Consider the following 11,278-nt stretch of genomic DNA (forward strand, 5'->3'; position numbering starts at 1 on the left):
TAGGGTGATGAAGATGGTCCCTGGGGTTGCTGGCAGCGGAGAGCGTCTTCGTTTTTGGTGCTTTTTACAGAAGAACATTCTCGTTGATAAGTCTCCTATGTCTTTTCCTCTCCTGATGTACAGGTTGGATGTGAGGTCAGAGACATTCCTTGGTATAGGAGGTTTTTAGGGAACATCAGTTGCCTCCTCCCAACACCCTTGACTGCCAGGTCATTCCAGGTTTCAGGACCTAACTTGGACGGTGAAGATGGAGACTGACCTGGTTCTGTCCATTTACCCCAGCCTGAAGACAGCTGGGTGTGGGAGCTGTAGTGTGTAGTATTTAGTTGTGCCCTCTCTGGCTGACTTCAAGTCCCCTGGGTACAGCAGGCTGGCCCTGAATCATTCTCAGCCCTGCTGACTTGGAGGGAGCAGAAAAGCAGGTTTGTGCTGAGAGAAGAAGCAGAGACCACCAGTCACAAGGCCTGGGGGTGAAGAAGAGGAGAAACAGGAAGGGTGCTGAGGCCCTGGCTGCAAAAAAGCAAGCCAGGTGAGGAGTGTGAGGGATACAAAGCTCACACAGTCCGCAGCGCGGGAGCGAGTTCCAAAAGCACTCCACAAGCTGTGCCAGCCAGGGCGCAGTACCAAAGGGCCCTCTTGGACAAGGCGGCGGGGGAACATGTATACGGTTGTGTCACTAGTGTAGGACCGATTACAGCTTCACAAGTGAGAGGAAGAAGACCCACGCGCTGGGCTTGCGCTGGCGTGAAGGCTAGAGGTCAGCGGGGCCGGTCTAGACCCCACTTCTGCAGGCCCGTCTGATCCACCCATGCACCCAGCTCTGGCCGTCCTCGCGGTGGCCCGGGGCTCCGCGACGCGCACCGTCCCCCTCCGGGGCGGCAGGGGGCGGTGTGGCGCCAGCCGCTCTCCCGCGCACCCTCGCGCGGCCGGGCAGGCGGGCGGAAGCGCCGGCGCGCGGGGCCCCGCTGACCCGCGGAGCCGGCCGGCAGCAGCGCCGCCATGCCCGGGGACCACCGCCGCATCCGCGGGCCCGAGGAGTCGCAGCCGCCGCAGCTGTACGCGGCCGACGAGGGCGAGGCGCCGGCCCCTCGCGACCCGGCACGGCTGCGGCCGGTGTACGCGCGCGCCGGGCTGCTGAGCCAGGCCAAGGGCTCGGCCTACCTGGAGGCGGGCGGCACCAAGGTGCTGTGCGCCGTGTCGGGCCCGCGCCCGGCCGAGGGCGGTGAGCGCGGCGGCGGCCCGGCCGGGGCGGGCGGCGAGGCCCCCGCGGCGCTGCGCGGCCGCCTGCTCTGCGACTTCCGCCGCGCGCCCTTCTCGGGCCGCCGGCGCCGCGCCCCACCGGGCGGCGGCGAGGAGCGCGAGCTGGCGCTGGCGCTGCAGGAGGCGCTCGAGCCGGCCGTGCGCCTGGGCCGCTACCCGCGCGCGCAGCTGGAGGTGTCGGCGCTGCTGCTGGAGGACGGCGGCTCGGCGCTGGCCGCCGCGCTCACAGCCGCCGCGCTCGCCCTGGCCGACGCGGGCGTCGAGATGTACGACCTGGTGGTGGGCTGCGGCCTGAGCCGCGCGCCGGCGCCCGCGCCCGCCTGGCTGCTGGACCCCACGCTGCTGGAGGAGGAGCGCGCCGCCGCCGGCCTCACCGTGGCGCTCATGCCGGTGCTCAACCAGGTGGCTGGGCTGCTGGGCAGCGGGGAGGGCGGCCCGACCGAGAGCTGGGCGGAGGCCGTGCGCCTGGGGCTCGAGGGCTGCCAGCGCCTCTACCCCGTTCTCCAGCAGTGCTTGGTGCGGGCCGCCCGCCGGAGGGGTGCCGCTGCGCCCCTCTGAGCCAGAGACCCGAGCAACGACGGACGCCAAGGACCGACCCGCAGCTGCCGCCACAAGGACCCGCGCCGTCGGCCTGCAGATGCGTGCGCCGAGCTGAGAACCGGGAGCACCGCGGAGGATCTGCGGAGGCGTGCTCAGAATAGCCGTGTTGGAGCGATTCTTTCCAGACTGCTTCGTTAAAGAAACTTTTCTAATTGAGTTGACTCCCAGCCACGATCCAGTTGAAGAAACCTGCCAGCGCATCTTGACTCCTAAGTTGGAAAGGACTTCCGCTGTACTCATCGGGAAAATGATGCCTATGCAGGCCAGCCGGGGGCTCCCTCCTGAATAACTGGGCTGCTTTTGAGAGCGGGGACAAGGAGGCTGTGCCTTCCACGTATATCTGAACCCAAACAAAAACTCTTTTTATAATCTGAAACATTCTGTTGTTTTTGGTACCGACTTTAATGAATAAGGCTCTTCTGAGCTGGGGACTGTGTTCTCAGGGCTTGGGACAAGCATTATCTTTAATGTGTCCTGGGGTTGCTGGTCCACTAGTGAGAGGGCACTTGAACTGCCAGGAGTGAGAGTTTCTGGATGCTGGAGATGCCATTCTGTAGGGCAGAGCGGGTCTGTCTGACCAGGAGGGTGGGCTCTGCCCTGTGTGGCTCCTGAGCCCTGCAGGTTTGTGCTCAGGTCTGAGTTGGCGAAAGGGCCGCCTGGGGTCCTCCCTGCACCAGCTTGGTGTAACCTGAGCTTGTGTGTCTTAGGGGCCTGCTCAGCTGTAGGAAAGGCTGGCTCAGGCAGCTGAGAGACCAGAATGAGGCCTGGGGACCACACCAAGAATCCCTGACTAGGGGGAAAAATACAAATTTTATTTGACCCCAGTGACATAATATATATTTCCAAATCAGATCTGAAATACAGAATCACAGCAGAAAGAAACAAGATAGAAACAAAGTAAAAATGGTAACCCTGTGGACGCTCAAACAGGACTGGGGGCTTTGAGAGGGAAGAGAGCTGACGCTGCTCCGGGGGGGTGGGCATCCAGCTCCGCTTGCAGGAGCGGGCCTCAGCTCTATGAGATGGTGTGCTGGTGCCGGGCAGCTGCGGGCCGCCCCCTTCCCTGCAGCATCTAGACTGCCATCTGGACAAAGCTAAAACCAGCACTAGGGCCGGGTGCCTGGCTGGTCTGGCTGAGCCACGCCTCCATGTCCCTGGCTCCAGAATGGGTGGCGTGGGTGCTGCTGAGAGACCCTTGAGAAAACACTCAAGGCAAGGACGGTGCCTGGAGCTGATGGGCCTGGAGGGGTTCCAGCCTGCTACTGACAGCCCTGGTCTGACGCCTGATTCTTGACCTGTAGGAGAAGCAGAAGCAGGACCCTAGCACAGAGGGCCAAGCGCGGTGAGGCTGGCAAGGGGCCATCTACTTACAACTCCCAGCCTCCAACCCCCGTTTCCCTTTCCTGGCAGCTCTGGCATCTTGGTGTTACTGTAGATTCTTCCTGAGACCCGTGAACCCAGAACCACCAGACGCATGGCATTTTGTCCACTCAGCCCAGCTTTCCTAGATGTGATTCCATCTTGGGGACCAGTAAGGGTCCCCTGGCCCAACAGGCCGAGGGGCAGCCAGAGCTGGGCAAGTGGAAGAAAGGAAGCTCCTCCTGCTAACCCTACAGCAGCCCAGCCTTGCTGAGAGGGTCCTGACAACAGCGGGTGCTTGGCCCACTTCAGGGACCACCAATAGCGGCGGAGGCTATGATACAGTAGGGAACACTGGGGCTCTTGGAGGTGCACAGAAGGCTATTATCAGATCCAGGTTTGGATTTCTCAGTCCAGGAAGGTCCGTGTGCTTCGGCTTCCGTGGGGAGCACAGGACATTGCAAGGGAATTAAGGGGGGGGGGGAATAGGACAGGGCCCTATCTTCCAGACATTGCCTGTGACAGAAGTCAGTCACCTCCCTGCAGCTACTGCTGTCTCCTGCACAAACAAGGACCCAAACACAAGGAGGGTGAGGATGGGGGAGGTGCCAGGCCACTCACCACAGCCTCCGGGTCTGTGTGCTCCTGGGAGCCTTCCGCCTCCGGACGGGCCCTCGGGCCTCTGGGCTCCTGCCTGGGTTCAGTGGTTCTGCATAAGGACCCCTGACTCCCAGAGCCCCTGTTCTGTTCACAGTCCTCTGTCCCTGGACAGGCACAGTCACCGGTCAGTGGCCGAGTCTGAAGGCCCCAGCTAACCCCACAGAGGCCCCTCTGTGCCGCACTGATCTCAGGTGTCCAGGGCCCCAGAGGACAAGATGCGGTGGGCTGAGTGAGACAAGCTCTAGCTCCAGACCGCTGCTGGGGGGGTTGGGGGGCTGGGTCACACCTGGAAGGAATGGGGATTGTGCACCCGGGAGGGTGAGGAGGAGCCCTGCAGCCAGGGGGAGCCCGAGGCTGGACCCCAGGTACCCTCAGCAGTGGGAAAACCTGGCGCCTGTGGAGTGTGGCCTGGGCCTGGCCTCGGGGGCCTGACCTGGAAGCTGGTCCGTCTGCTGCTCCATGAGTTCCACGTGCTCCAGCAGGCGGTCCACCTGGGCCTTGATGTGGCTCAGCTCACCCCTGAGGCAGTGCAGCTCCTCAGTCTGGACTGCGGGCGGGGGCAAAGCGCGCTGCTGCTGGGACCTCTAAGCCCACCCCCCCTGCCAAGGGCCTCCCAGCTCCCCACTAGCCCTGCGGGTGAGCGCTGTGCCCGTTCACTCACGCTTTATCTCGGGGGGCAGCTGGCTCTTTCTGGGGGCCCTGTGGGGACTGAAGCGGCCCTTGACCCCCGTGCCCAGGTGGGCCTTCCGGATCCTGACAGGCACGCGGTGGAGGAGGGGAGGGACCCCCTGGTGTTCGTACCCCCTGTGGGGACAGGACAGAGGGTGTCAGGCCACCAGCCTCCCCTGCGCCCAGAGGCCAGCCCTGCAGGACCCACCTACCTGCAGGGGCCGTCTTCCCGGTGCAGTTCGTAATCCAGACTGTAGCTGCTGCTGTAACAGAAGCGGGGAGAGGATCACTGCCGGGGGCCCAGAGTCCTTGCCTAGACCCCAGTTTAATCTGGGGAAACAGGTTTCCAGCTTTTCCTTAGAATCCCAGGATTCTTCACCAAAAGAGTCCCCTAGGCACTTCACCAAGGTCACTTTGGGAGACCCCAGCAAACTAGCTTCCCCGCTGGGCTCTGAAGGGGCAACCTTGCAGGTGGCTCCCGGTGGCAGGAGGGGCAACTGCCCACAGGCTCCTGGCCAGTCAGATCTGGGCCCTCCGCAGGCCCCTCTGGCTGACCCAGGCATGCTGATCTTGGTGTGGCTCTTAGTCTGGCAAAGGATGAAAGGCAAGAGTTAAGTCAGGGCTCAGAGCTGTGGAGGGGTTACAAGAGCCTTTAATCCTGCGTGGGAATGGCCGGGATGCAGAGCCAGACTGGCAGGGTGAGGGCGGAGGCCCGGCCACCTTCGCTGCAGTGAGAGGAGGTGGGCGTCGAGGGGGTGCTGGACCCGGCCTGGGCAGGAAGATCCTGTGGGGCTACCGCCCCTGAACTTCAGTGCAGCTTCAGGTTTCCGCTGGAGCAAGCGGGGCGCTGGGGTGGGGAGGAGGGGGCTGTGAGGGGGGTCAGGGAAGTTTCTGAAATAACCTTCCCTGCCCTGCGGCCAGGAACGAGGAGAGAGGTTGGTGGGAGTCCTGGGGCAGACGGGGGACATTGGGGAGAGACCTTCGCCTTCATCGCGAGGCCCCCAAGCCTGCGGATGAGGTTTCCGGCCGCCCCCGCCTTGCCTTCTGGCCTCAGGAAGTCTGGGTGGGCGGCCCGGGAGCCTCCGGACGCCGCTGATCCCGGGGGTGGAAGGCCCTTCCTGGGAGAAAGAGCAGGGGGCACGCTTCCGGCGCCGCGGGGGCCAGGGCGGAGCTCGGTGTTTCGGGTCTCAGCCAAGCGCGGCCCCTCGCGGAACCTCCTCCTGGTCTGGGCCCCCGACGGGGCTGCAACCCCGCTCTGGAGCGCAGGGGAGGGGAGCCGCGTGGGCCGACAGACGACTACCAAGCTAGCAGAAGCAGCTCCCTGCTGAGGCATTGGTGGTTCAGTGGTAGAATTCTCGCCTGCCACGCGGGAGGCCCGGGTTCGATTCCCGGCCAATGCAAGAGGCTGATTGTCTTCTTTTAAACCCCTTTCTTTCCCTCGCCCCTCCCCCCCTTTAAAAAAAACTTTCTAAAATACATAAAAATGACTACGTAACAGTGATTCACTGACTGTTGAGTACAAACTTGGGAGCTACGGGAGTTGAGACAGAGTTGAGTTTGGGGGTTAGAAGTTAGGCCTGGGCTTGCTGCAGGTCAGGGGCCTGGGGTCATCCGGGCTCTGCCCCCTACCACCCCCACACCCGCAGTTTCCTCTAGTGTTTTTAGCCTTGCCCCTCCCAGGGTCCACAGCCCCTTCTGTCCCCTGGTCTGGGCTAATGATTACAGTCTGCAGGCTGCCACTTCCCACAAAAAGAGAAATAAAATGCACCGTCAGAATGGTGCCGACGGTGGAGGTCAGACCTCAGGGCCAAAGGCCAGGGGACTTGGGGCAATAGTTCGGCCACAAACCTTTCCCTCTAGGTTGACAGATGCTGTTTTGAGACCCAAGGCAGATGACCTGCACTTGATCAGTTCTCACAGAGAAGGCATCCAGCACCTCGGGGGCTGCCAGGACCCCACCCTGCTTCGGACGTTTTCCCACAGTCTGCTGTCTGACCGCATCCCCCCACCCACCCACCGAGGGCTTCATTCTCCCCACTGGAGACCCCTGAGGACACATGGATCTTGAAGAGGCCACCCCTGCCCCAGGCCTTGAGTGCCCGGCACCCACGAGTGAAGTCTACGTTTCTGAAGGAGAGCTAGCATTTCTTCCATCGCTTCTGTCTTCCTCCACAGGACTGAGGCCGAGCCTGCTGGGCAAGGGGCTGGGAGGACATGAAGTCAGAAGAAGGCAACTGGAACTGAAGAAGGGGTAGCCCAGCGTCAAGGTGGCCACATGGAAAAAACAGGGCAGAGAACTGTGGGAAGGGGCCAGTTACAACCCATTAGACAGATATTTACAAAACCCCATCAACCCCCAGATGAGAGTCTCCCACAGGAGACGGGAGGCCAACCACACACCGCATGTGCAGTTCTGCTTCACGGGAGAAACCCGAGTTTAAAAACCGATGTTACCTGTGTATTACCATATGTGGAGCCGAGTTCGAAGCATGAAGCAGGGCACTCAAAGCCGGTGCCCTGGGACGACCCAGGGGGATGGGATGGGGGGGAGGTGGGAGGGGAGTTCGGGATGGGGGGTCACAGGTACACCTGTGGCTGATTCATGTCAATGTATGGCAAAACCCACCACAATAGTAAAGTAATTAGCCTCCAAGTAAAATAAATTAATTAACAACAACAAAAAGTCTGTTACCTTTGAGTACGCATCTACTCATCAGCCCCAAACAAACGCAGTGAAAAAAGCAGTCCACCCTGTCAAAGGTAACCCAGAGCCTCAGGCTGCCGCGGACAGGGAGAGATTTGGCCTAATCGCTCTTGAGGTCAGCCGGGAGGTGCAGAAGCTTCTCACAGCGGCCCCCTCCCAGCCCTGCCGTCCTGCTTCCAGAGAGATGAGACCCAAAAGAAGCCAGAACCTTTGGTACCAGGTGTTTACACAGTGCTGTACCTTACAGCAACCGCCTGCCAACTGCCTCCTGCCTCTCCTAGGCGAGACAGAAACCACCGAGCGTCCACAGACAGGCCAGGAACGGAGCACAGGCATTGCAGACGCCCGGGAGCAGGCCAAGGGCCCACCGGCCCCCACACACCCTCCTTATCAGCTGGGCAACTGGCACGGCGGCTGGCAGAGGTTGCTGAGTGCCTTTCTGAAAACGTTTAAAGGTTTCTTTAAAATTCCTTGAGGCTTCCCAAGCTAGAGGGATGATTTCATCCAGAAAGTTTCCCATTTTCTACTTCCCAAACATCTATACCCAGAAACAGCTCCCGAGTGCCTCGCAGGAGAGGTTCCGTTCGGAGGACCCACAACCTCCGGGTCCCGGCGAGGGGAAAGGGCACCCCCAGCAGGAAGGGGGCTGGGTTATGTCAGCTAGAAGTGGCCTTGGAGTGAGCTGGACTGACCCCCCGACCCCCCAGTTTACGGGCAAAACCTGTGGCCGAGGGGGACCGGCCTCCTCCAGGGCCTCCTGGGGTGCTTCTTCTGTCCCGGGGAGCCCAGGGCCCCAGACAAGCCGTGGTCAGACTCCCTTCCCAGCAGGCAACCCCGGACTCACCGGGAGGCGGCTATGCCCCACGGCCTCTTCCAGCCCCGCCGGGCAGAGCTGGGCCTGGGCTCCCGAGCCATGTCCGATCTGAAGGGAGAGCCGCGGGGGCAGAGCTGAGGGCCGCTCCGGGCCGGCCCTCTCCGCCCCGCCACTCTGAGGGAGGCGGTGCCCGCAGGAGGCCATGCAGCGGGCCCCTGTGCCCAGTCCGTGGGCAGCGTGCCTGGCCCCCGGACCCGGCCCAGCTGTCCAGGGCTGGGCTCCACTCTCAGGGGATCCGGTGCCGAGACAGTGTCCCTTTGACTCACTTCAAGGCAAAAGAACCCCTGAGGGTGGGGAGGCTGCTCTACTGTTCCCCCAAACTGACCTCGGGAACCAGCCTCATTGCCCAGCCCCTGGGGCCTGGGGTGGGACCGTCAGAGGCAGGAGGGGGGATGTCCATGACCCCTGAGGGACCCCAGCCCTGGCCGGGTTAGCTCTGCAGTGTGCCCGCCGGCCGCCCACCCGCAGCTGCCTCTGGGCTAGGCTCCTGGGCTGGCTGCTGACAGGGCCCCAGTGGCTCTCTGCCCGCCTGGGCTGCGCGAGGTCACCTCGCTGCCCTCTCTCTTGGCGGTGGGGGAGTCAGAGAGTCCACTGAACTGGTTTAGAGCAGGGCTGAGCAGCAAGCCCGGCAGTGTGTGCAGCAGTCGGGGCAGGGGCTCTCCTTTCGGGCCTCTTCAGCGCCCACCATTTGAGCACAGAGCTCCGTGCTTGTGGCAGACGGAGGGGAATCTGCTCATTGCTGTATTCCCACAGCTCACGGGGGCCTGGCCACCTGGTCAGTGCTCAGGGGATATCTGCTGAATTAATGAACGGAGCGCCATTAGGTCAGTTCTAGCTTTTGCTTGTGGGTTTGGATGGGATCCCGGAGTTTCACCTGTGACTTTGAGGCCCCTCCCTGAGCCCACCCCCTTTCCTCCTGAATCTATGATCGTCATCCACGGCCCACTTTCAGCTGCCAAGACAGTAACAAGTGAGAGCCTTCTTTTCCTGTTCCCAAGACTTCCTGCAACACAGTCACTAAGAACATTTATCCAGCACCTGCTTGCTCACGAACAGCAGCAGGAAGACCACAATAGTGTCCCGAGGTGCTGGCAATCCTGATCAAGTAATCAGTTGGGAGGAAGTTGGTGATTCTGTACCTGACCCCCCTCAGTCTCCCATTTGCGATCCTGACTTATCCACTCAGTAACACATTAAACGCACGCCCAGGCACTAAGAAATCAGCTGTGCGTCCACGCCGTCTGGCTTTACCTGTCTTTCCTTTGACTTTCATATTCACAGTGTCCAGAGAAACACACCCATGTTCTCCATGCAGGGCAGCAATGCCTGAACACTTGGAAAATACGTAAAGCAAACCTCATTTTTTAAAACGGACTTGGGAAACTCTGACGAGGAAGCTTGCACACATGTAGCACTCGCTGCAGCCTGCATAACCGGCAGGAAGAAGGAAGATGACTATTTTTAACAAGGAGGACATTAATCTCATGGGGATGTTATTAATATCTCCCGCTTTTTTTTTTTGCTGGGGGCGGGGGGCTGCTCCATGCAGCTTGTGGAATCTTAAGGCTTGAGCCCCGGCCCTCAGCAGTGAAAACATGGACTCCTAACCACTGGACTGGATTCCCTGGTAAGTCACCTGTTCAAAAGCAGGGAGAACATGTAATTCCTAATGTTTTAAAACAGCTGTTGGAAAACAGAGCCCCTCATAATTAAGATATTTTAGGGGCTGCAAAGGCAAGGTAGCATCACCTAATTTTTGGACAAGCACCTGTGCCTTTCTGGAAAAATAGGTGAACATTTAGAGAATTTAGAGTTATAATGGCCATCGTGAGGAAACATTGCTTTAGATACATTCACCTAAAGGGAACTCCTTATGTGCCAGTCGAGTGGCTCAGCTGGTAAAGAATCTGCCTGCAATGCAGGAGACCTAGGTTCAATCCTTGGGTTTCGAAGATTCCCGGGAGAAGGGAATGGTCAACCCACTCCTCTGTCTTGCCTGGAAAATACTATGGACAGAGGATCCTGGTGGGCTACAGTCCATGAGGTCACAAATACACTTACATTTTTCAAAGGGGTACCCATCAAAGAGAGAATTCCAAACCTTTCAGAGACAACTAAATTCATTTTTCAATTGGTCTGCAGAAGTTTCTAAAAGATAAAAAAATTTAAAAAAAAAAAACCCACAGCTTTAAAAGGATTTTTACTACAGGTGACTAAAAAAATCTTCAATGAAAAACTGACCATCTGATCAGGTAAGGTTAATTTATTCCATCTGCCAGGAAAAATAATTTGGATTTGAATTTTACACCTGGGACATGGCTAAAATTTTAAAAAACGAAAGCTCTAAGGTCTTCATGTCTGCCTGCATATTACGTATGTCTATGTGTATATGTTACAGGCATGTGATATTTCTCTACCTTCAGATGGTGTTGCCAAAATTAATTTGTAAGGAGCGCTATTTAGTTGGCTGAAAATAAAATTAAGCATGTATAAATTAAGTATACTCTCAGAAATATAGAAACTAACTCACATGTTTTTCCACCTCATGTGATCTGGAATAATGGTTGATAAGTAAAAGCTAGTTTAAGTTTGCTGGTGTAAATAAGAACAGGCATATTTTCAGAATTGTCAGTATTGGAAGTAAATATGCAACTTTCTTAGCCTGGGTTTGCTAATCAATAGGCTCAGGCTGTCTTCAGTGTTTATCTATTTGTCTCACAGTACCAGGTCTCGGTTGTGGGATTTTTGATCTTTGTTGCAACATTCAGGATCTTTAGTTGTTGCATGTGGGAATCTAGTTCCCTGACCAGGAATCGAACCTGCGCCCCCCGGCATTGGGAGTGTGGAGTCTCAGCCACTGAACTACAAGGGAAGTCCCTAAGATGAGTTTTAACATCAAAAATACACTGGTACAAAATTAGAATTTGGTTTTTCCTCTCTATTAAGAAGGCAGAGTTTCTTTGCCTTAAATGTACTCTGCCTAAGAAACATTAAGACTCTGTCTTTATGAGATCTTGCTCAGAAAAGCTGAGTCTTCTTTTTTAAATTCTATTTATTTTTGACTGTACCGCATCTTCCTTGTTGCTGGGCGGGCTTCCTCCAGCTGGCTGAGCGCGGGGAGGGCTGGGGTGGGGGCGCTACTCTTCATTGCG

At 58.3% G+C, this 11,278-nt stretch overlaps 1 protein-coding gene and 1 non-coding gene across 2 annotated transcripts; both read left to right on the top strand.

The window, feature by feature from the left end:
- The first annotated feature begins 956 nt into the window (after nt 1-956).
- EXOSC6 (exosome component 6) lies at nt 957-2,236 on the top strand. The gene has a single exon (XM_004015475.5). The coding sequence runs from the start codon at nt 1,000-1,002 to the stop codon at nt 1,816-1,818; it is 819 nt and encodes a 272-aa protein (XP_004015524.4). The 5' UTR covers nt 957-999; the 3' UTR covers nt 1,819-2,236.
- Nucleotides 2,237-5,877: 3,641 nt separating this feature from the next.
- TRNAG-GCC (transfer RNA glycine (anticodon GCC)) lies at nt 5,878-5,948 on the top strand. The gene has a single exon. It is a non-coding gene; the product is annotated as a tRNA-Gly (tRNA).
- The last annotated feature ends 5,330 nt before the right edge of the window (nt 5,949-11,278 follow it).

This window comes from Ovis aries, chromosome 14 (genome assembly GCF_016772045.2).
Source record: "Ovis aries strain OAR_USU_Benz2616 breed Rambouillet chromosome 14, ARS-UI_Ramb_v3.0, whole genome shotgun sequence".
NCBI lineage: Eukaryota > Metazoa > Chordata > Mammalia > Artiodactyla > Bovidae > Ovis > Ovis aries.

Coding starts and splice junctions, on each gene's coding strand:
- EXOSC6 (XM_004015475.5), top strand. CDS start 1,000: ATGCCCGGGGACCACCGCCGCATCCGCGGGCCCGAGGAGTCGCAGCCG.